Raw genomic sequence first — 26,013 nt, 5'->3', positions numbered from 1 at the left:
AGTCCTTTGTCTACAGGTAGCAGTGGCTGTCTAACATTATGTCATACTACGAGTATCCTCTGAGAGTTCAAGAGGCAGACTGATAAGATACTTATCTACAACCTTATCTCTCCTAAAGAGACACTCACTTTTTTTACTTGAAGACAGAGAATAATCCATTTGTTTTCTCAATTTATTTCAGTATTTAGTAACTTGGCAACCATTTAGGCTGCTGTTGTGACTTCATATGTCTAAGATACACTGTTGTTCAGAAAAGGCAGAGCCTGCTCATGTCTAAAGGACAAAGTGGTTTACACCAACTTTAGTCTTAAAGATGCATCATTCTGTGCAAATAGCAATTCCAGTATTACTCGATGGCAAAAAGCCAGTTCTGTTAATGCAATTGTCCCTAAGTAATGGGCAGTCCCTTGTCTTCAGTTGGCCCCTGTTTCTTCCATGGTGGTTTAGCCATTTAGCCAGTTAAAAGATCCCATTCATCAGGTCTGTGAGTGCACTCGTGTCTGATCATCCATCACAGGCTGTCTTAGGTTTTCGACATCCCTCCTGCTGCTTCTCAAAATAGAGCAGGAGATTAGAAAGGGAGGGGGCATTGTAGCCAAGTCCCATGATGTCTGTCATCACTCTCACCCCTTCTTTCAAACCCTCCAATGCTCCACCCTCTCCTTCCCTCGTCCCTCTTTTAACATCCACCTTTCCCACACCTCCTCTTCCTTCTCATCCCCATTTCCTCCAGCATCTTTACCTGAAGGAGCCATCAAGGGAAATCATTGTCCAGATGATGTGTTGTGTGTTCTGGGTGGGCACCATCAGTCACAAGCAGACACACTAGTCCAGATGCGAACACAAATTGGTGGGACAAAAAGGATAAATATTGACTACCTGGGGAGACAAAATACACTGCCAATAAAAGTTTATGAACAAACTATACTCATGCACAGTAAATATATAGATGCTCAATAACATGAAGAAGAGAATAGGCAAAATGTATTAACTCACAAAGTCCAACACAACAGAAATCTACTACAGCAGTGGCAGCTAGCGTTCCCTTTTTCATATAGCAGAGATTCTGGCAGTTCATAGCACAGAAAGCGTAATTAATAATCTCAACAGTTACACGCCGTGTCGGGGATAATCATCCATGGTTAAAGGACCGTGAATATAGGGCAACCAACTGGCAAAAAGACATGATTAATGTTGTTAATCACACCTTCGTGTTTCCTGCTTCAATGTGTCGTAATGTCCCCCATAAGTCTAATTTCAGAACTAACAAAAGGAACTGTTAGTTTCATCCCTGTGTGTCAGCGTTTACTTCAAAAACACACCATAAATTCTAATTGATACTTTATAGAAAACAGCTTAAGAAATGTAGCTTTGTCCTTTGCCCTGCAGAGGTAGTGTCACTGCATCAGAACCATTAGAGAGGTGTCTAGAGACTAGAGGCCGGGAAAGAGCTGCATGGCTGCGTGATCATTGAAATCAAGGAAATGTCTGGACATCTAGACTAGTTTTCTTTAGATGCAGAATCAAAAGAGCAAAAGAGATTTAAATTGGTCATTCTGTAAAGTATATAATCTACAGTATTTATTCATGAATGGGGGATTGTTGGGTGTATTACTATTATACTAAACGAACGAACAGCTGACTCCAAAAACGTTTTCAAATTATTTTTTGGAACATCATCCTTCCACTTTGACTTCTGATCTGCAGCTTAAACAATGTCTGTACTTGAATTGAAAATATACTGAAAGGTATTCTTATTTACTTATATTTAATAAATTAGCCATTCAACCATTTTCATTAAGACCCCCAGAACTCATTTAAGGAGCGGGGAGGGATGCTACTTCTGAAAGCTTTGAATCAATGTCTAGACAATAATTCAGTTCCACCGTGTCTCTTCAGTGGAGGAACTGCATGAGGATTAGATGGATGGTTCATTTCACTGAGACCATTGCCTTTTCTATTGATCGTCCAGTGGAGGTGTAGCCTGAGTCCAGATTGTAGATTTATATATGTCAGGATGAACATTACAGTAAATGTACTCACACATAGCAAGACTGGCAGCCTGAAGGGTCAAAGGTTACATTTTGACTGAAATAATTCCCATTAGGTCTGTGTGTACTGTCAACTGTGGGAGCTAGGAAGGAGACTGTCATGTTTCTTCTGTTTTTCTTTTCAGCATGACACCAACATTCCTCTTTGCTTTCACAACCCGTGCAAAATGTGTGCAAAACAGGCCGTTCTGGAGATTATCTCATACAAGCATGTTTAATCTTGTCATACTTTTTGTTCTTTCTAAAGGAAACTTTCTACTACAGTGCCCACACACTATTGAGTAAGCATCTGGAATGAGTCATCGCCCCACTAATGGAAATCCATTTAGCTTGGTCTGAAGTATAAGTCTGTGCAAGGAAGCATATCGTCACGCAGAACTAAACGCGGGGCTATCTTTCAGCAAAGGGAGGACAAGCCGTCAATGTTCAAGGTGAAATCACCTCCGAAAATATCCACAGGAAAAATAAAGGCTTTGTTGGGTCATTTTGAGGCCAAACAATGACAATGAGGAGATTAGTTTGCAGCTGATTGCATCTTTATGAAACTATTTTTTTGTTCTTTTCCCATTGAGAGGATTTAATGATGGTATTACTATGCAGTCAGGGGTAAACACAGAGTCTGGGCTGATTGAAAAGTAAGTGTCCTCACTGAAAGAATGATTTGATCTGAATAAAAAGAGCCGTGAAGGCACCAGAATAAAAGACAAAATGCAGATCCATGGATCATTAATATTAACATATACTCTGAGCCAGGGAGAATTGGATTTCAAAGCAGGCCTTTTAGTGTAATGTATGCATTCTGCCTCTTGATTGTGACGTGGCCGTAGCCTGAGAGGCAAAATATGAATACATTTGAAGTGAATCTTTTAATGGAGACATGAAAGGAGGCCTGTGAAGGTCAGTTCCTCGTTGGTGCTGCGAGCAATCGTGCTCTCTCAGGTCTTTTGGTTACTTAAAATCAAATTAGACTGGCTTCCTTTTCAGACTGGAAGTAATGTTAGTCGTCTTCTTCTCAAAATACACTTGTACAAACACAATTATATTGGATTGATTAAAAACCTGCTCTGGACTTATAGAACCAGTTGAGTAAACACCCAACGTTAAGGTACAAGTTAATGCGAAAAGCCTTTTTCATTTTACTGAACTAGTTCCTTCAGAGCATGATGGCCGTCTTAGAAGGCCTCGTCTGCCTGCAGTTGGCTGAGCTTTCACGTCACACAATGGTGACTAACCACTGTCTTTCACCTACAATCTCTTTACATTTTACATTGCATTTCTATTCTTTTTTTTTCTTGTTAATCTCATTTCTCCTTTACTGTTCAGTAACCTGCCATCTCCCATCCATATACTCCCTTTATATGTACATCCTCTTTCCTCTCCTCTTTCAAACAGAGCAGAAAGACCCCAGCTGCCTTTTCCATGGGACTCATGGAGGATGAACCCATTGTTTTCTTTAAGACTGCCTTGAAAGTGCCTGTATTTGTTTAGTTCTTAATGAAAACTGTGTGATACTTATTTTCAGAATCACAAAAACCCTGTTCACTGTTTTCCAGACTTGAACTTATATTATGGCTTAACTAATCTTACCTACCTTAAACTAAATAATCAACTAAGAACTTGACAATAACATTAACATCTAGCTGATTTACTTCATATATAACAATGAATGATTTTTTTGTTGTTTATTTATGTCCAATCATGTCTGCAAGTGTCTAATGTTGTTTTCTCAATTTTATATCACAACTTGGTTACTGAGGTTTACTATTCAATATGTATACTGTATAAGATTATATACGGTAATTATAAATATTATACAATTATATACATATTAAATTATAAGTATATACAGTATAAGATTTACATTGATACTTGGCTGGATTTTAGGTCAATTCTTTCATTGGTAAGTCAAGTGTTGGTTCAAAACTGTTGTTCAATGTTCACGTTTGATTATTGTTGTTCCTGCAGCCAACAAGGATTTAATTAACTGATTAAAGGATTATTGACATTAACTTTCACCTGGCAACAGTAAGAGAATAAATACTACTGGGAGACAAATTAAACTTTATTTGAGTTTATGTAACCTAAAACCCCTCAGCTTTACAGGTTGTTCTTCAAAAGTTGTATGTCTCAAATTGTGAATACATTTTCATTCCTTTGAAATTGTATGTTAAAAGGGTCATGAACTTAGGCCTTTGTTTGGACTTAACTGATGTGACAAAAGAACCTTTTTTTCCTGTCCAACAACAACACAAAGTGTGTCAGCATTTGAAGACTTTTATGGCTGTATAGTGACAGTGTTTGTTGTGTCGACACCTGTTTTATTGCTCTCCAGATGCTCCGCTCTAACATTAGGTCATCCAGAGTCACAGTGTGATTGGTCCTTGTCCAGCCACTGATTCTGCCTCGTCTTTCAAAGCAGGACATCATTACTGCAGCTCTGTGCATGTGTCCTCAATTTACTCTAACAAGGCTCACACAGACAACTATAAAAACCTTGGCTATTAATACCAGGAATCTCCTGCTGTCTGTAAAACCATCTGCTGTTGTTACTATTACGTGACACAGTTACAAGGAGTCAGCAGGAACAGACTACATTATTCAAATTTATCTGGATGTAAATGTAACTACTAGCTCTTTTAGGTCATTACAAACTAATGAAACTGTATGCAAGTTCTTTAATTGAAAGATTATTGATATCTCAAACACAACATTTCTGGTGATAGAAGCGGTTGAGTTTCCATTAGGCTTTAAATCATTATCTAGCAAATAAATACATCTAACATTGTTGTTATATTCAGATGATATACTGTATCTGACAAGTCAAACTAGTCAGAAAGATGAATCAGCAAGGCACAAGGCAACTATCTTTGCAGCCTCTTTGGTACATTTAATCTGAATCTGGGTTTTTACACTTGAGTATGTTGCTGATGGAAGGCAGAGCGGTAAAATTCAAGCTATGACGGACGCGGCCTTTCAGCCTCAGGCTATCAATCAACTCCAGCTGATTCTGAATGCAGCCCACCGTGTGCTGTCCTCTGTCCTGAGGTAAAGGAGGGGAAAGAAAATCTGCTATTTCTTGCTGTCTTAGTGTGGGCACCAGCGAGTTAATCACAGAGATGCACAGACTCTTTCCTCTGGGCCCAGAGCCTCGACTTGTCTTTTCACAATGTTGTGTCTGAGGCGAGCGACAGGCTGGACAAACAGATTGGCTGAAGCTGCATAACAAGGCCTGGCCTGCTACTCTACAGCAAAGATGCCAGACAGACACAAAAATTCATAAACATACACACAGGCGTGTTCATCTGTACGCAAAGAGCAGCAGACACATGTTGCAGTCGTGTATATTTTAAGACATTTTATTTCTACACATTGATTTTATTTTCATTTCACGTAATGAAATGGTTTTATTTGAATTTAAACTACTCTGTTGTTTCTATTTGTACAACAATGTGTAAAATATCATTTGCAGATTATTTTGCATTATTATTTTTCTGGAAATCTCAACCTCCACTTGCAGCTGCCCTCAATGAATAACTTTTTATTCATTCAATTCAACTAAGAGAACATGAGCAACACACAGGAGTTTTATTATCAAGCAGCAACCACACACTCAGGTTACATGAAGGATTTCATGAGTCTCTCCAGAGAATATGGCACAGTCTGGAATTACAAGAGTGCTCTGATACCATCTAGTGGTTGCTTCTGGCACACACAAACACCAACAGTACAGCTTGAGTAATAGGCGGGGAATGATGAAAAGAAATCATTTGTACAAAAAGCAGGGAGGAAAAGATATTTTCATCCCACTCAAAAATCCTGTGCAGTACCTCCTGTTCCAGTCATTACCCTCAGGAGGCTGCTATAAATCACCGCCCACCAAGACAAACTGGTTCAAACACACATTTTCACTCTTTACAATATGGATCCGGACCTTCTTGTTTATCCTTCCTTTGCTCCTATTTTAGCTCCTACATGTGTCTTGTTGTCAAACGTTTTGAGTTGATTGTGATCATAAAAGTAGATTTCTTCATTGTAAATCAAACAGCAGACTGAAAATAAAATGAGCGTAGATGTCTTTTCTACATTATTGCAAGAGGAAATTACATGTACATTTCTAATTGTCCATGGTCTTTTCAGGGTCTTTGTCCTTTTGACAACGAAAATGTATTGTGATGCTGCACTTGATTTCCTCTTTTAAGCTTTTTTAAGTGCATTGCATATAAATTCCTCAGTCATTTGCATGATATGGAAATTTGCTTTAATTAATTTGATTTGTAAAGCGTCAGTTTTTTCTAGTAAGACAATAGTTGGACTTTGAACACAGGACCAAAGGAAACAAAGTTTCACCAGAGAGCCTTACACAGTGGAAAGGCGTGGGGAGGGACTAGTTCAGTCCTTTGGGAAAAAATGTATAGAGTGGTTCTTCCTGTGGATTCTAGTAGCAGCTTAGGTCATAACACAAGACTCCTTAGACAAAAACAGACACAATTAAAACCGCAAGCGGTGATGAAGAGCCTGAAGCAAACCCGTGCACAACGTTTGTTTCGACCGCGGTAGTCCAACCGCGAGATGTGGCTAAGCAGCAGGCCTTCAGTTTGATTTGTGTAAAAGTCAAAGTTTGACAGTGTACATGAGTAGACCTGAATAGTAAATTTGAGTTGAAACAACGTAAGATAACACATTGAGTGAACATAAGTACATCAGTAGGCCTGGATAGTAAAGGTAAGTTTAAACAACTTAAGATACCCCTTTTTTAGAGGATATGATGAACTTTGTATCAAGTGTGAATTCAGAAGCATTAACTTCCTGTTGTCAACAGATGGCACTGGTCAAAATTTTAAGGGGACGCTACCAAGACATTTCGTTTTCTTTTACGAATGCAAAAATATCACATTTTTTGCCAGACCTGATGACCTTGAAAATTTTGGTGAGTTTTCGTTCAGGCCATCAAAAATGGCTGCAAAGCACTTGTCAGTGCTTCTGGCCCTAAATACACTTTCTTGTAGGCCAGATCCTTGAAGTGAAACTGTAGATCTGCAATAGAGCTCCACAAATGAGCTGATGACATTATAATGCATGCATGAGGTGCATTTAACTGAAAACAAAATCGTAGTGTATTAAATCAAGTGCAAAAGTAACATTTCAAGGATAATAATCTTTTTACATTAACCACAAATGTTCACTCAAAGGAGTAGATATATTTCATAAAATTCTTTATTCATAAACTTGATGCAAGTTTACAAATTACTTTACATGTTCAAAATCACCCTTGCAATGGAAAAAAAAAAAAAAAAATGAAACCAAACCAAAGCATGCTAACAGTGCATAACTTTATAACCCGGCCACTGCAGTTAATGAAGCACGGCACAGAACCCAGAATCAGGCAATTTCGGACCTCAGACCAATTCGTTGCTTCCCAAAGCAGAGAAGGTTTCTGTTAGTTGGGCAATATGAGATGGTGTCAGAGAAGCTGTTATTCAGTGCACAACATAGTTATATTTACGGCTATTCCAATAGTCGGGTATCTGACAGCGAAAAAATCTGCACTGCTACTTTTGATGGTACTCCTGGCATCTTTAGAAAGAAACTCCCAACAGGTGGAATGTCCTGTACGTCCCTGCGTCACCTTCATGACCTTACATGGTTCATTAAGTGAAACACAGTGAGAAGTTATCCTGCGCACTGATGAGTAGATAAGTAAACAATTTAGGAGAAATTGATACTTGTCTTCTACCACCCAACCCAACCACTCCACTCTTTACCTTCCATAACTTGGGAAAAAACACCACTTGATATATTGACATGCAAACTACAGCAATATCAAAGAAACTGGGTGGTCTGATGTAAAACCGATGACTTATAGTATGATCATTCCAAAACTTGCTCGTTAATTTATCAACCTGTAAATCTAAGTGTGTCCAATTCAACAGCAAACCACACTGCGATACCTCTCGGATAAGCTGAGGCATCATTGTAACATGGCCCAACAAAAGACGGACGCATCCAATCTAATGTTTCATGACAAATTCTGAAGCAATCTTTAGCAAAGTCGAGTGTGCAGTATGTATTCCTGAGTTTGCTTCTTCAGATAATGCAGGGGTGGGCTTGACAATGTGACCAGGATGAAGTGACTGATACATTACCAATGGCATCACAACAGCTAACAACCATGCCAAAGACCTTAAGTCATGTTGAGATTTTGCTCGTGGTGAATCATAAAATCAGGTTGAAATCTCTTATACACATCCAGCAAGTCCAAACACATGTAGAACACAGGCTGTTCTGTTTGATAGCCATCTTCCTGTTTTAAAGATATTGGTTGCTGAGGTTAAGATCACTGAGAAAGAAAAATACTTAAAATCAACTAAAAAAAAAAAAAATGAGGAATGCCTGTATGAATTAGCACAACTAAGCTTTCTATGCTGGTTTTCAGGACAATATACTTAAAACAATGCAAGTAACCACACAATAGAACACCCACAACAAACGTATAACTGCATTAATTGGAATGATCCAAACAGTTTTCTGCATATTATTCACATTACATCAAAGACCTGGCACGCTGAGAGGGGGCAGCAGTGCTGGGAGTGGTTATGAATAGTAGCCAGAGAAGTGCTAATGGGAAGAGCTGGGTCCTTTTTCCTGTGGCAAATCTGAACAAATATTTATGAAATCGACAGAAATATTCTGGAAAATGGAATAGACTCCAGTTATCTCCCCAGGTGTGAAGCCAGAAGGTATTCGGTCGAGACTATTGCTGTGAATTTCAAACTCCGGCTGCATTTTAAAAACCAGCCACGAGGTCAAGGAAGAGTCAGAAGGCAAAGGTCACTTTTTTTTTTTTTTTTCTTTCCTCCCCCCTTCCCGGACTGTTTGTTGTGACTGCCAGATTGGCAAAGTGCTCAGGATGTGAACCTGCTACAAGAATCAAGCAGGTGACTACACTGTAAAGTAAGCGGTTAAGACTTAAGTTTCTTCAGTACAATAAAACTCCTCATGACCGCGTCTTCACTGCATGACCTTTTCTGAGGTTCATCCGGTTTGAGTGATCAAATATGAAAAGCCAAACATCTCGATTGCAAGAAAACAGCAGTGTCTGTGCCATTATTGTTACGCCTGCTGCAGTTAAGAGGTGCCATCCAGTGAGGGGAATGGATCTGTAAATGTTGCCAATAACATGAGGATTAAAAAAACAAACAAAAAAAAACCAAACAAAAAAAAGCAGTAGTCATTAAGCTTACATAAGAACATGGCATACTTTTGTTTCCTTCTGCAAGAGTATCCATGAAGAAACTTTTTCTTATTCTAAATGGGTCTCAGGAAGTTGCAGTGCCCTCGCTGTTAATAGTCAAGGGTATATAGTAATACAGGTCTCTGCAAAGCCAAAGACCCAGACAAGGTTACATTATAAACAATTAAATCCTTTTGCAGAAATACAAATGTACATGTTTACACGAGGAGTTAAAATCAACTACATTACAGTGTGATAATATCCAAGCACGCCCCTGCTTCGCCTGCTCAAGTATCTCGCCGTACACCAAACGCATCCCTGCAGGGAGATGTCCCGTAGCTGGTTGCGCGGATGACGACGGTGGTCTCCAACCTTTAGAGCTCAGCAGGATGTTGTTCTTCATTTGGGCTGTCCCATTCAGGCTGCAAGAAGTCCTTTTAGCCACCCCCCCCCCCCCCCATCCACCTCAGGGCTTCAAGCTTTTATAGATAAGAGGTTTGGAAGCGAGCAAGCCTCAGAAGCACATTATTCCAGAGGAGGGATCTTGGTATTTTGTAAAGATAATACATGAGCACAATATTACAGAGCCTGTCCATGGAAAGAAAAAGCAGTGGTTCTTCCCATCGGCCACATTAAACTGTCTTCCCAGTCACCAATGTGTCGCATCAGGGGAAATGTTACATGCCATTTTCCGATCCAGTCTGTGGCCAAAGAGGCGGAGTCTAGCGACCGGAGCAACAGACTGCTGGATAAAGCCATGCTGCACCTTTCAACTCACAGCCAGCAGGTAACCTCGGCATGCTCAACGCCAAAACCAAAAGGGTGACCTGACGCAATAATTAGACCACCGGTTTCCTGACGTACGTGATGAATGCCAGGATGAAAACTGAGATCGTAAAATGCAAAGGATGTACAGAGAGATAAATATATGGAAAAGGACACACCCTTGCGAGTAGCAGATGAAAATGTCGGGTGGGAGGGAGGGTGTGTTTATGTGCTAGTATCTGGGTGGTCAATGAATGAGAACTTTGCTTTGGAGTTCAAACTCTCATGTAGAGAACAAAATGGTTTTCAGGTTTAAAAAACAAAAAAATGTTGGTCTCAAGAAAAAAAATAATAATCAATGACATGTGGTCCCAGTGCAGGAGAGTGAGAGTCTGTTTAACCGTCCTCCTTAGGGGGTGTGTACCAGCCTAGTGGGGAAAAAACAACAAAGCATTAAGAACAGACACAAACAACAAGTCGATCTGTTACTACTAACCACCTTTCTTCTGATTGGTAATACCATGTCTGCAAATTCTTTGTTTTCTACCTCATTGGCTTGCGGCAACATTTCGCAACATCTTTGAAAAAGATTCAGCCAGGCTTTCAGACGTCCACTTTTATATTCTACTAAAACTTAATATAGCTCAATGTGTTCAACGTAAAAGTCATTCACATATGTTCTCCTTAAGTAAAGGGCATAATGCAAACATCCGGGAATAAATTCCTTACCAATACATCATGTGTTCACAAAGTTGTCTTAAAAACACACAAAAACATCCAAAACAATCTAACGCCTCCAGGAAAATCTGTGAGAGCGGCTCAAATTCAGCGTACCTGGAATAGTACCTTATTGGTACTTTATATTTATTGGTGAACATTTGAAAATGTTTACCTTTGCTTGAAGTAGCTTGTGAGGGATCAAACTAGGGCTTCTTTAGGATTCTGAATCCATTGAAAATATTTGTTTGGTAAAAAAAATCCACTTGTTGGAAAAATTGCCATGCCGACTTTTACAATAGTACGGTAATTGTTTTTTTTTCACAATAATGGGTAAAATATGCAATTTTAGATCATTCAACTTTTTTATTTGGCAATGGGTTAGGGTAGGTCCCAGTCCCCACTAATGCCCACTTTAACAGTAGAGAGTGGAGAAGACTCAGACCTGGACCCCTAAGACATTTAACAATGTGGTGCAGTATTTTTTTTAACTAGTATTCAAGGTATTCATTTCAACATCAACAAGCTGCTGTAAATGTAAGAGTGGACGAGGCCATTTTTCCACCAAAGAAAAAAAAACCTTTGTTTTAGATTTTTTGCAAAACAAATGTTTGCAATGCTTCCGAATCCTAAAGAACCCCTTTATGAAGCTTTATGAACACGGTTGTGAAGAAATCTATTGGTAAGGAATTTATTCGCAGATTTGTAAAAATCTGATAAAATTCCCTAAAGCTTGGCTTTTCTATAGACTTCAACAACAAACTTGGTGATGGGGCATAGATTACAGTTTAACACAAAATCGACGATTTGAGAAACAGCACTGGCAGATCAGTTTCTCCAAGAAGACCATTCATTAAATTTCTTGATTTTATAAAACTGTGTTTAATCTAACTCACACTCATTCATGTGCATCAGCCAAATAACTGTGTATGTTTTGTGTTCAACATTATCAAAGCGCATACAAGAAGAAAAAAACAAACAAACTCTATCTAATCTGTCACAAAGATGTTTGATCTGATCCACACTGACATGTGTGACCAATAAGCTACTTCAGAAGCCAAACTCAGTACTCAGTTTAACACCTTTGACTGATAGAACAGACTTGTGTCATCTTTGGTGATTTCCTTGTGATGCAATGAAAGCTGGGTTTTAAAGTTGTGTTCGCCAAAGCTGTGAGACTTTTTATAGGATTAGTTATCTCTATGATGTACGGACAAATGAAAACAAGTAGATTTATTTATTCACATTCTCTTTTCTTCTGTTTCCCTCAGCCTAACTTAAGTCTCTTTCCCATTGCTTCTCCCACATTGAGTTTGTTTGAAATGTGCCATACAGACAAAAATAAAACTGAATTTCTGAATTGCTTTGAAAGCCCTTTTTTTTTCATTTTGACATGTAAGTCTGTTGTAACAAAAGTTGTCTTTATACTTGCTCCCTTCTCCTTGAGGCTCAAATAAAACCCTGAAGACGATCTGTGGCTTACTCTCAGCAGACTCTGAAATTGAAGTCATGCTATCAAACATTAATAAAATCACATTGACAGCACAGCCAAAGTGACTTCTATTCGTTAAGTAGGACATTAGAAAGAATGAATAGTATTTAATCATGATAACAACATTCTTACAAATGATGTATACATCCATCAATGATAACTGAGTGTAATAGTGTGGACATGAGGGGTGTAAATGTTCCTGTCAGGGGCACGGTACAAGCACTTGTTTCAGCGTTGATGCATGGGAAGGATTTGGTTTCAGTAAACGAGGTCAGGGATGCACTCTGTATGAAACTGGAGTCACAAACACTCACCGTTCTTTTCATGGATCTGAACCAGGGATTTATAGGACTGCTGTGCTCTGGCGAGATTGTACTGGTTCTACGATGGAAGACGAAAGAGAAAATTAACGTGAGTGCAGGGTTCATGCATATTTCCGTCAATCCCTTCTCATGACCTTGGGGCAAGTTGTCATGGCAACACAATCTCTGAAACATCAGTGTATACATGGAAACAAGTGAAATGTTCAATTTGACCTCTGTATATAACATTAGACAAGACAACTCATATCACGAGCTGTCAACTCGTGCCCTGCTACACACACACATACACACTAAACTGACACAACCAATTAAGTCCTGCTTGTTTAGGTAACAAAAACAAAACATACATTTTGTCATTGTTGTTCATTTCAAAGCTCTTTTTTAGCGACGTCTCGTCCAAAAAAATTTTTACTAAAGATTTTCCATATTATAAGTGCGCACAGTAATTTTGCAGTTAGGATTCATTTCTGGACCAGTGTTTGCAATTAACTTCTTTACCTACCTGCTACTCATTTTATTAATCAGCCACTGTTTTTGTAACTCGCACCATTGTTTGATGGCCTCTAATATGAATTCAAGGCTTTTTCAAGTAAAAGGTATTTTTATGAAGGTACACGATTTAACGATGGGAAAAAAAAAAAAAAAAAAAAAAGAACAGTATCATGACTGTATCTTAAACAGAACACACTTTTATTTGTCTTTATTAGTTTATGGCAGGTTAGAGTCTCCGGTGCAACCATGTCCTCATCGGATGATTTAGCTGCAACCAAACCTGGACTGAGAGGTAAGATATCGCTTCATTTATTATTACTATCTGACGACAGTCATCTTAATAATCATATAGGTTTCTGATAAAAAGTGGGACATACATTTTTTGATCACTCTTATGACTAATCTTTTCTCCATGCGCTCTTCCCAGCCTCCCCAAAGATTTCCACTCACAATGATTGCCACGGATTTATATCAAGCTATGATTGAAACAACAAAAGACTCAGAAAATCTAATCTTAATGTAAGGGATGGCTCTAAAAACAAAGTGTGCATTTCCATGCCAAGTCAGTGTCCCTTAAAAAAAACCCACAACAAAACCACTGAAGGCTACTTCAGTGTGTTGTATTGAGCTCTGGGAGCTACAAAGATGCAGATGACCTACAATCAATACACTTCCTGTGTAGAAGGAGTCCAGCTGCTCTGCTGACGTGAAAGGTTCACTCTGTGTGCCGTGGAGACAGTCCAATATATCCAGTATATTGGTGAATGATTAAGTGCACACGTTAAATGGGAGTTGTTGCACAAAAGTCACATACTGGGGCTAAAAACACAAAAAAACCCCACAATAATCAAGCACTCTCTCAGATAGACAAAAAAAACAAACGGAAACTAAATTCCCTGATGACAACGCACATATCAGTTCATCATTGAATCTCAGTTGATGTTTGTGACCAACTTGATGTAATTAGCTTTTTTTCTTGAGATATTGTACTTTCCCAAGGTGGAAGACAAACGGACAGGTAGACAGATGGATAAACACCAAACATAAAGACTCCAGGCAGGGCTGACTCCGAGGCTTAAAACTGAAGACAGTGAGACACGTCAACTAATGACGAACCAAAATGGAATTTAAGTCCCTGAGAACGACTTCCCTCACAAACTTATCTCGTTGCGTGCGACCTCACTGACAGTTTGAGTAGAGCAAAACAAAAAGACAAACACCTTCTATACCCACCACAATACAGACACCGCATCCTCCTTTAATACTAGATTAGCTTGAACAGGAAATTCCCACACAAGCCACACAAGTAAAGTCAGCTAACTAGACCTGAGGCTATCGACCTGCTCCACTTTGTCACATGACATTTAGAATAGAATAGAATGCCTTTATTGTCATCATACAAATTGTACAACGAGATTACTTGGCTTCACCTTAAAGTGCACACAGCTAAAAACAAAAAAACAACAACAACAACAAGAGTATGGGTAAAAAAAAAGAAAAAAGGACAAAAGGAAAAGTTACCCTAGTTAACGGAAGGTGGGATATGTGTGGTCGGACTCATTTACAGTTTGCAGCATACTAAATTTAAATGGATAAACAGACATCAGATTTCTTATTGCACGGTACGAAATAGCAGGTCTATAGCAGGGTGTAAAATATAAATAGTGCGTTGTATGAGACGTGAACCATAGCAGGGTATAAAAAAATAAAACTATTTTCCCTGTATGAGATGTAATTCTAGCAGTATATAAAATATAAATATCATAGTAGTACATCTCCTGACTCGTAATGAAGTGAAACCTCTCGTTGTTCATCACTTACTTTATTGGCTCCAAACTGCACTCTGGCTTTTCCTTTGACTAAAGTGGCATTGATCTGCATGATGACAGACTCAATAGAATAGGCACTGCTCCAACCCTGCAAACGGGAGGGTAAAAGTTATCAATCAGATGAATAAACTGTTAAACAGATGCAAACACAATACAAAACCATTCATATAACATACAGTTAGGCTTAATAATCACACGACATACCTGTTTGGTGAGAAGTTCCATGCACAGGGCTCCTCCTCCAAGAACATACCTAAAGCAGGGACAGAAATAACATGTAAGATAAATGTCTATAAAAACAACTCAATTAAGTCTCCTTCACAAAGAAATTGTAGGGTTTTTTTTCCTAATCAGTTTTCCACTTGCTCCGCATCAACTTGAAAATGTCGTGGGGATGGATCAAACTTTTAAGTGTACTGGTTAAACGAACTCACCCCCCAGAAAGCACAGGCGAAACCACCCGGACAAACGGAGGATCAAAGGGGAAATTATCCTGTTGGGACAAGCAGCCGAAACACGTTCATATTTAGACTTCAAAGACTAATCAAAGGAGTTTCAAGGGTTAATAATTCACAGGTCATTTTACTCACTTTATATGAGAAGTTAAGTAAAATGTAGTCCATTCCTTCCTTTTCCTTTAGGACTTGTAAATCACTGTGTAAGGGGCTATCTGGATCCACCCTGTTGGACAATAAATCAAACAAATTAGCCACAGTTCACGCTGAAAAGACAAAAAGACAATCACAACAAGGTCCCGGAGGTACTTACGTCCTTAGTTTGACGTGCCATTCATACAGGCTGTCATTCACAAGCTCAACTGAATAGATACCTGCAAAAAAGAAATGGATTTGATGGATATGAATAAGATCCTCAAAGCCCTGTTTCCACCAAGCGGTTCAGTTTGGTTTGTCTCGGCACGCATTTTTATAGCGTTTCCATCGACTAAAGCCGGGAAAGATCCACAAATTACCCACATGTACCGTCCTACTTTTTGGTACGCTTCTGTTTGGGTGCCAAGAATATCGATCCGACCTTAAAAAGGTGGAGCTAAACACTGCAGGCCGTTGATTGGTCCCGTACGACAGCAGCATTGAAAGACAAACACAACCCCGCCATGTTTAAATACACAGTCGATGAAAGTCGTGAAATTATTTCTCCTCTCCTTTAGTTTTCCTGTTCCTCTCTCCAATAAAAATAAATAAAAATCAGCAGTGGCGGTCATATTTCAGGAGCGGTGCACTGCCGCTGCTAAACGCATATCGGGGGAAACACAATGACAAAGTCGATGAATTGATGGATGTTGGTCTTTGTTTACTTAACTCGCGTTTTTCCTCTTTGTTCAATTTATTGGCGGGGCACACTGTGTCGCACTGCTATGATGTCACGCTATTACGTAGCTGACGCAGCTATCGGCATCCTGTTCAAGCGCCGCCTACCAAATAGGGCACGTGTTGGCTGTGGAAACGCAAACAGGATCAGGCTTTACTGAACCAAAGTGTTCTGATCCATACTGAACCGCTTGGTGGAAACGGGGCTAAAGATGTCCAATGCCGAGCGTAGGAAACACTGTCAAAATGTAATCACCCTCTTTCATTTCACAAACAGTGAGATAAAGATGAAGTCATTTAGTATCCACACTCATTTAACTGTCAGAATATCTGAAGCCTTGTTGGAAGGTGAAGGGAGCTAAAAAGAGAATAAAAAAAAATAAAAAAAAGTGCATTGGAGGTTTAGAAGGTAGAGCAGGTTGTCCACTGATTTCAAGGCTGGCAGTTCAACTGTCAAAAGACACCGAGCCCAATTTTTGTTTACAGCATCCTGCGCGGTAGCTCACTGCCATCAGTGAGCAAGTTTGAGCATGAATCGGTCGGTGAAAGAACACAATCTTGGAATGCGCAACTTCATGTAGCCATTTGTCATTTAAAAAGACATCACATTTGCCCTGAAAGGGAATGCAAAGGGCATGAGGATTCATAGTTAAACCAAGTTTACTCTCCGGCACACTTCAGATGAACCACAGCACGTATCAGAAGTGGTTCCTCTAAAATTAGGTGCGATTTAATTCAGTTACAATCAAACGTGAATCTAACACCCTCCATTTTTCAAGGTATTTTCTGTGGGGTTTCACACTGCACTGGTGATTAGAAGGAGGCATAGTAGGGGACATAATGTTATGGTGACATGTTTGGGGGAAGGTTTTTTATTTATTTATTTATTTTTAGAATCTTTGAATCTCTTTTTAATGCACGATATTATTGGTTACTGATTTGAGAAATGCATGTGCTAACAGCCACCACACCCCATGAGGGTGGATCTGACCTCATAAAAACAAGCCTTCATTAAGAAGCTTTTTTCACTCAAAAAGAGGCCCCTGTGTGTGTGGCTGTTTGTACTGCAATGCTCAGAGTTCACTAATTCTCATCTACGGCATCAAGAGAGGAAAACTGATGAATATCGTTTGCAAAGTTTTGGCATCAACGTGCTCGTTCTCTTTCCACTCAACAAGGAGCGGCCCATTGTTAAGTGTGCATACCTGTCTTGTAACTCTGAGACCTGTAGATCTCTCTGAGCTCCTTCATCAGGCGGTCAGAAGCTTGCACTGAACCGGACACTGCTCCCTGCGACACACAAAACAACAACAACTGTAAGTATGAAGACAAAGAAGACGGCGCTCGGCAAGGGTCACCCCGTCGTCTGTACGTCACGAGTGCAAACATCAAAGAGAAAACGTAATTCCAGTAGACATGACATCTACATAAGCGCACGTCTTGAGAAAATTATCACGGAGCCTTAAAAAATTGAAACCTGTGTTAACATGTTTGCATGAGAATTGTTAAATGAAAACTTAGATAGGATAAATTCTATTTAGACCCAAGTAACAGTTAACAGCTGAGTCAAACAACAAGTTGGTGATGCTATGAGCTCCACCCAGGAAGAAAAAAATAAAACGAGTCTTCATACAAGTGTATGCACTGTTCTCACACATGAACTCCTCAAAAGGTGAATAAACGTACATTCAGGTGGTCCTGCCTCTGGTTCTTTCGGATTTTCTCCAGGATGGCCAGATTCTCCTTCTCGATGCCATCATCCTCGGACTTCTTCCCGTCCACAGGCTCCTCTTCTTTCATTTCATAGTGGTCCAGATCCTCTATGTCCTGTTTAAGATATGTTTCAGACTTTTTGTGTTATTCTGGGAGTTTCCGAAATGCATGCAACATTAAAAATAGATAACGCATCGGGAAAAGCCTGTCGCGAGTCAAAATCAATCATGTACCATGAAATCTCAAATAGAAGTCACACCGGTATATATGATAACCGTGTTAGGGGGTCTCCTTAGGGAGAGCAATGCTTTAACTCTATCTACCTGTGTGACGATTTCTATTGTGTTTAGCGAGGTCCAAAAAGTGCAGTTTCTGTTCAGGTGCGTCACTCATTTAGCTCCATCTGTTTTCACTTTGTAGGGTTTGCACACTCTCTCACGCTCCCAGCCTAAGGGGATAAGTTCTGAAGTACCGACGGCCCGTGTGTTGTGCTGCATGACTCCGCTGGTCACTTGTGAAGTTCAATATAGGAGTCACACAATCAAAAGAGCACTCCATGCTTTAAATGCAGGATTTTGCATCGCGAGAGACAAATGATGGTAAAGGGTTGTGCATCGAGCTCGCCTGTGTCGCTGTTTATCCCCGCAGCTTGCAATGGACAATGAACGGGGAGGAATTTTCAATTGCCTCAAAACTCTTGCAATATGTGTGATGGTGGCGGCTGCACTCGTGTTGTCGACGGGACGTGTGAGTCTTCATTTTGAACCTGCATATTGGTCTCACCGGTGTATAAGACGCAGTGCACTTTTTAAATGAAACAATGTGCGTTGAAAGTGCGACCTGTCCACTGGAATCTCCACTTAAATCTACTTTGTTTCAAAGGCCACACACAGTACTCGCATGATATATAAACAGTAACAGAGCTGCATGATTAGTAGCCTCAGGATGAATAACTTAGCTCAGGGTGTCACACCACACATTCCTCAGAGGGACTAAAAGGGATGATGAAGCCACTTCGCATCGACCACTAAATATTAAAAGCGACGCAACGAGTGCTTGGATTTAAAGACGCTTACATACCTCTCCCATCTCCTCTTCCTCCTCTTCTTCTGATGTGACCTCCTCCGTCCCATGCTACACAAAACACACATAGCATACAGAAGGCATTGAATTCAAGCTTTATCGAGTGATGTGAATGAAACTCACTTCGCTTTGCGGATCGTTTTGCTTCACGGAAGACCAACACTTACTGACCATGAAAGGAAGAGCATATTGGTTTGGCTTAGGGAACAACAAAATCTAAATCACGAGGCCATGTGAAATGTACGCTGCGATTGTGTTTACTGAGCAGAAGTAGTTTGAAGTGTGCATAATTAAACATCACCATTTAAATAATTTCAGGGTATTTCTTTAGAGTAATCAAATATTAGAGATTTTCCCGAGATGACATGATGTGTGTGACGAGACTAAACTAGGCAGCTTGCCTTTCGGTCTTGTCCCACTGGGCCTGCAGGCAGGGGTTGGTCCAGCATCTCCACATCTGGATGTTGGGGAAGGTTGTACAGCCGACAAAGGTCACAAATTAGTTTCTTTAACTGCTGCAAAAGCTAGGAGGGGCAAAGCACAAAGAAGACAGGGATACAGAGTTAAATATACCACTCAGGATTGTGAATGAAGCTAGGCAGGAACAGATGTTGATTATATAGTTTAATATGCATGAGGTTTGACATTTTGTTTAGAATATCATAGGTCCTGAAAGCAAAACTAGAAAATCAGAATTCTGAGACAAAGACAGAGTTACAGGTCTTTCAAACTGCAGTGGTGGAATGATAACAGTCATCTTGTCTTCTTGAAGTGCAGTGTTGAGACTCAGCCAGATAACTCTGATTTAAGTTTCAACGGAAAACACAAATTGTGGAGGAACCCGTGAAGAAATACAGAAATTCAACACCGTGGTTGTTAAGAGTTGGGCTGCATGGTCAGTGACACAACGAGCGTATCTTTGTAAAGGAAGGTTCGTCTGTTACCAAACACTGATCTCTTATTTTCATCTGGATGTTGACTTGCTTGTTGTTCAAACACTAGAAAATCTTCTGCCCCCCCCCAAAAAAAAAAAAAAAAAAAAAACATACAGTACTTCTATAAAAAGCACAGTTTGTGTCCTACTAACAGTGCTGCATGATAAGTAGGCTCAGGATGAAAAGCTAAGCTCAGGATGTCACACCACCCATACGGCTTACATAAGAACCTGCTTGTCACACATTTTGAACTCAGATGTTGTCCCAATTATCTAATGACATGGCCTCTTGGTGGTTTGAAAAAAACCCTGCCTGTCGGTACTTGCTCCTCCCAGTCTCTGAAGAATAGCGTCGCATATATCACATAGCACATGAAAGCAGTTTGTTACAAGGCTGGCTCAGGTTTATACTAACCTGCTACAGGTTAAGACTGACCAGGTACCTGAACTCTCGCTCCTGTCACCACCCCCCCCCCCCTTCTCTCTTAGTAAAGTCAATAATGTTACAGTATGCTTGACTCTAGTTACTATAATTGATGTTTTAATTCCTCCCTCTATAATCAGCAGACCAGTTGACTTAAACTGTTGGTAATATTAGGATTAGTCTATTACAGAGTCTAAAACTAGCACCTTCCACTCACCTCGTGTGGCTAAAAATATGATTTGGCATGTAGAATAAATGAGTTCATGATCCATCGCTGGGTGGTCTTATAAGTACAAAACACATTTGAAGTTGTTGACCACATTTGTTTTTCAATGACTGCACGTCGCCAACAACTCATTTGACTGACCCTTGTTGATGCTGTGCAGCAATCTCGAGCAATCTGTTTTGTCTAAGTCTATGTTTGCACCGCAACACTGCAGGTTACGAACAGAGCGACTGTTAGACCGATGAACTCGCAGCTGGGTTGGTTGGTTCCTTCTGCTTCCTATTTACAGTCATTCAGCTAGTCAGACCTCCTCATGTTGAGCCCCTCAGGTGCTTTCTTTACACAGCCTATGTTAGATGCGCTTTCCCGCAGTGGCTCATGGAGGCTGGCTACACATTTCAAAACCACTAAGCCTCATCTCAGGGCGAATAAAATGTATGTATAGGCAGGGTACGAAAATAACACCCACCAAGAGCCAAATGCGGGGGGGATTTTCCATTTGGCAAGTACATGTCAGAGGGCTATGCACCACAGGGCAGGTACTTTTTTTTTTTTTTAACCAAAAACTCATTAAAAACTCTGCTATGAGTATTAAGCATGTGTTACATTGCTGCATCCATGTACTGTTCCCTGCTCCTCTTTCTGCTGTCATGACTTTGAGCATCGTGGAACACGCTGACACGCCCACATACTGTACATTTCAGCATGCACACATTGGAGCGCTAGCCACCACGACCATTTTCGCCCCTTTCTACTTTCAGTGCATCGACACACGCATACAGTTGATCTGTGATCCGTGTGGACCGAGTTGGGACCAAACGGTCGGCTTTTTCTCCGTTCACTCTCACCATGGCTGCAGCTAACATAACGATAGCGACGCCATGTCACAGTCGCTGTAGGCCTCAGTCTGTGAACATCCCCACTCAGACTCTGCGAAACAGCGCTGCGTTACAAACACTGCAAATATAGAGCGCGCTAAACGCACGCGCTGCAGGAGCAGTCAGAGACACAAACGCGTCTAATAACGATCAGGCTGATTATATGAAGTGTCTAATGTCGTCAAGGCTAAATCAATAGAGAACTTGTTATGTTGAATAATAATGTATTATTTTCTGAGGGATTTTATAGTCTGTCATGTTGTAATGTGGGGGGTTGGGGGGGGGGGGGGGGGTGTCAGAGGGGAGCTCTTGGAACTACCTATTCAAAAAATAAGAACAAGCAAATTCATTTTTTAAATTTCTCAATTTCCTGATCTGATAAAAGTATTCTATCTGAACAGATCATAATGCGTTCTTAATTAAATGTACTGTTACAGATGTGACATTTAAAAAAATATGTAAACAATATGTTTGGCCAGTGAATTCCTTCATCTACCCGCCACCTTGGCCGGTGAATGAAAAAGTTAATTTCAGACTCTGTGTACAGGTGTGCGAAATGACAGTTTGAGATTGTGAAGGATTAGAATGTGTTGACTATCTACCAAAGCAGAGAGTATCATAGTATCGGGTTACAGTGTTCATTCTATCTGATGCAGTTCTATGCTTCTGCACAGACGCTTCCCCTCCCCCTTTTGCTTCGCAACAGAGCGGGACTCATGGCTGCATATGAAAACGAAACTTCAGAGTTAGTTGTAATATGGACTCCATCTCTGTTATATGGAACTGTTTGAGATTTTTCCAACTCGGCAAGGTGTAAGAAACAGTTATTTACCAAGTTGGGACAGCTACGTTTTAGCACATTGGACGGCAAAACAACAAACCCTCTTAACAACCCAAGCAGATGTTATCCTAAACAGTCTGCTGACAGTCAAACAGAGCCGAGCTCAGACAAACAGTCAGCGATGGGAGACAACCCCTGTTGTTTAAAAATGTTGCTGTCTGTGTTTTTCTGCTCTCTCTTTGTTTCTAAAAGTTACTAACAAGCCTCTCCACATGAAGCTCACTTGTTGTCATAACTGAATCGAGGATGAAACATTATACAAAGGAGAGAAATGATCAGCGAGGTCCAGAATTTAGTTCAAAAAAATATATGTTGAACAGTAAACTCCTTTATATCAGTGCATTGATTTCCATGCTCCCATGCTTGAGGTGATGTCAGTCAGCATTCCTTTCTCCTCTCAATCACTGTGTAGCAGGTAGGTGAGAGTGAGTAACCATGGTGACTGTCAATCAACAATGCATAAAACTCAAGATTGCAGTAAAACTTACTATGGCCGTTTCTCAATGTGGAGTTGAAGAGCTTTCTTGCTCAAAAAATATTCATCAAAAATATTTCAAGTAACGATAAAGACAGTCGCTCAAGACTGATTCAACGTTTGTCCTTTTTGTAGTATAATCATGACGAGCCTTATTTATCTGCTAAGAAACTGACCGTCATTGTTAATTTGTGGAGTTTAATGGTTGGCTACAGAACTGCATGCTGGGATATCTCAACTCAGAATTTCCCGCGAGCCACCAACCGACGCATCCTTGGAAAAAAGGGCGTGTCGAGAAGACTTCCGGAAATTTTAACCGTTCTTGGCAAAATGTGATCTTGTGTATTGGGACGGTAACTCGACCGGTAAAGATGACGTTTCACGGGTACGCCAGAACAGAAAAGAATACATATTGAGAAATGGCAACTGTCACAGAATAATTGCATTCTGTTTAATTACCATTTTCTTTAACTTTCTTACCAGTCGACAAACAAAAGTAAATACAGTAATGAAATAAAAGAACAACAGCTTACACGCAGAGGCTACTTGTATGAAGCTACAGTTGTAAGAATTCTGCCGGGCTAAAATAGAACAGAATAACAAGAACTTGAAGTCCACATCTTTATAGATGATTGCATTACTCTGTGAAAATGTCCCTGAAATAGATTGAAAGACACAAAAGAGGACACAATTCCAAATAATAAGTTTAAAGTGGTGCATTAAATGCTCTTATTGTGCTTCAGAAATGATCAGAACGCAGGAAATACATTTCTGGGGTTAAAAGGGTTTTGGGGGAGACCTCCAGACCCCACATCCTGATGGTGCCAACTACTGGCAAACATTTAACTATTTCATGTGTTGACCAACAGGTTGCTTTAGAAAACAATGACATTTTTCAAATAGACTAAGCTTATTAGGTACTGCCAGACTGAACATTGGACAAACTGCCCTCCCTTATTTGTGCATTTAAAAAACATTATACAGAGAAATTCGATTTGGTTGAACTATTCAGTAACTTGAAAATAAGTCTTTTAGATAAGTAATTATGATTTTGTCCATTTCACCAACCACTAAAACTAGATTCATGAAGTTGACCTCTTTCTCTGTGCGAGGCTAAAGAGTAGATAAATGTCTGGCACACCGAGCTGGAGAAAGCATCAAATTATGTCAGGTTGAAAAGAGGTTTATCTTTGTTACTCGTTAAATATTTTCCAATGTGTTGCTGGTGGGGAATTAATGTTGGATCTCTGTCAGTAACATGTCAACAAGTACAATCTCAACTTGCTCTTTTGTATGCAAGTCTTTAATGAGTTGGTACTAAAAATAACAATCCATGACTGATTCTTTAAAGTCAATAAGGCACTTGAACTATTGCTCCTTCGGTAAACACTTTTTTCCTAGTTAATCACAGTATGCATATTACAATGATGAAGCATTGATGATCCCTATATGAATTCTTTAGTGAAACAAATATTTGGAAACCCTCACTTTTTAATCTTAGAATTAAGCAGAGCCTAATTATAGCTAAAGATAAATAAACACTGGAAATAAAGGATTGGCCCTGAAATACTATTTAGCACTACATTATGGCAGTTTTTTTTTCTTATGAAGCTTTATACAGCATGTTGAAATGATACCGACATAACACAGAGAAAAGCCTCCTGCTGAGGGGAGGCCTGGTCAATACTTATTTGGCCAAGTAATTCAGCTGAGTGACATTAGGTGTAGCCTTCAGCTGTATGGTATACCACTACGGTGAAATAAATGAGGGTGCATCAACTGTTTCTACATATTAGGACAATGTGAGAAGTAAACTGTGCATTAAAAATGGTTTACTCATTGTGCATTTTTGTAAACTGGACTGCTGCATCACAACATCATCCCGATTCCTGGTGCGTGTTTGTGTGTCCAGACAGCGTACAAGGTAGCAATCAATACAAATGACAAACTTGTGCGCAGAATCAATCCGTTCGTGTTTTATACATCAACAAAGGCTGGGTAATTACCAGGGTGCTTCCTTTTCTCACATCTTCCAACCTCTCCAAAACTTGCGCTAAGCTCGGGTCATCAGAGTCCACAAACCATATCGGCGGCGTAGATGGATACGATTCCTAAAGACATCACACGGGAAAAAAATAAAGACAGTCACGTCATTAAATCTAAACAACACTTTTCCATCTCAGGGTTTTAACAGAGTCAGATAATAAGAGGACATTGGAGTTAACGCCGTTAGCATCCAGAGTGCAGCATTAGCTTACACCGATGGTTGCTCATCAACAACGTCAAAACATCCATGTAATAGACTGCGTAGCTCCTACTCACTGGCTTATTTAGCTCCACATAACCTGCCCCCAACATAACAAAAGATAGCACAGCTGAAAAGTCAACCTGCTTTATAGCTAGAAAGTAAACCAGCTAACTTTAGCTCGCTAATGGCCAACAAGGGAAGTGTATAAATCCTGTTTATCTTACCGTTATGTTACAGTGGATAATTAACAGCTTTTCTCCAGTAACATTAAACTGACAGCTCAGCTCGTCAGGTTTCCAGTCAATGATCCTGAATCGTTCGTGGTTTGGATCAAAAATGGATTCCAAAAACTTCAGTTCGGCCTTCAGCCCCGACACCGACATCTTCGGCTCATCTCCGGCCGGGCCGCTGGGGAGGGGGAGAAGTCGGGACTTAGCTTTTAGCTAACTATCGCCACTGCGTAATGTCCACTCTTAAATTATTCTTTAAAGTGGTAAAGACGTCAAATATAGTCCAAGTCTGTGTTGTTGAATACAAGCAACCAAGCTATACTCAGCGCCTGGTCAAATTTGAGCACAAAGCCAGCAGATGTGCTGATAAAGTAGCTAACGTTAGCTTAGCTCTCAGTTAGCATTTGAAATCAGCGCAGTACTTGGCAAGAAGCTAGCTTAGCGAGTTAGCCCGCTAGTCCGTTGTTGTTGTCGTCTTTTTCCGTCTATTGTTGTTGCCTGTCTGTGACAACAATTATTTAAGGCTCCCACGGTGTCCCGTCACCATCTCCTTTACAGTCCCATCGGACAGTTCCTCATGGGTTATTTAACCGGAGAATAATCATGCCAGCTCCATGATCTGAACTTATATTCCGCTGTAGTGTTTTTCATCCCGGTATACAAACTGTGACTGGCCTCCTCTTGTGGGGTTTAAAGATGGCGTTTTTGCAATCTACCCGTTCCCGCAGAGTCC

The 26,013-nt window shown here is 40.1% G+C and overlaps 1 protein-coding gene across 2 annotated transcripts; it reads right to left on the bottom strand.

Annotated features, from left to right (window-relative positions):
- Window positions 1-7,247: 7,247 nt before the first annotated feature.
- LOC306820802 (ubiquitin-conjugating enzyme E2 Q2-like) lies at window positions 7,248-26,013 on the bottom strand. 2 transcript variants are annotated; one of them, XM_079338772.1, is made up of 14 exons: window positions 25,997-26,013; window positions 25,275-25,458; window positions 24,809-24,913; window positions 19,426-19,548; window positions 19,022-19,075; window positions 17,915-18,055; window positions 17,434-17,518; window positions 15,669-15,729; window positions 15,491-15,581; window positions 15,335-15,393; window positions 15,105-15,153; window positions 14,893-14,988; window positions 12,571-12,637; window positions 11,577-12,259 (listed from the first exon to the last, which is right to left on the bottom strand). In XM_079338772.1, the coding sequence occupies exons 2-14, from the start codon at window positions 25,431-25,433 to the stop codon at window positions 12,042-12,044; spliced, it is 1,308 nt and encodes a 435-aa protein (XP_079194898.1). In that variant the 5' UTR covers window positions 25,434-25,458; window positions 25,997-26,013; the 3' UTR covers window positions 11,577-12,041. The 2 variants fall into 2 exon arrangements, with proteins under 2 accessions (XP_079194899.1, XP_079194898.1); XM_079338773.1 differs by lacking the exons at window positions 11,577-12,259; window positions 25,997-26,013 and adding an exon at window positions 7,248-10,475.

This window comes from Symphodus melops (genome assembly GCF_947650265.1).
Source record: "Symphodus melops genome assembly, chromosome: 3".
Taxonomy (NCBI): domain Eukaryota; kingdom Metazoa; phylum Chordata; class Actinopteri; order Labriformes; family Labridae; genus Symphodus; species Symphodus melops.
The sequence above is the reverse complement of the archived record's forward strand: the minus strand, read 5'-3'. Positions and strand labels throughout refer to the sequence as shown.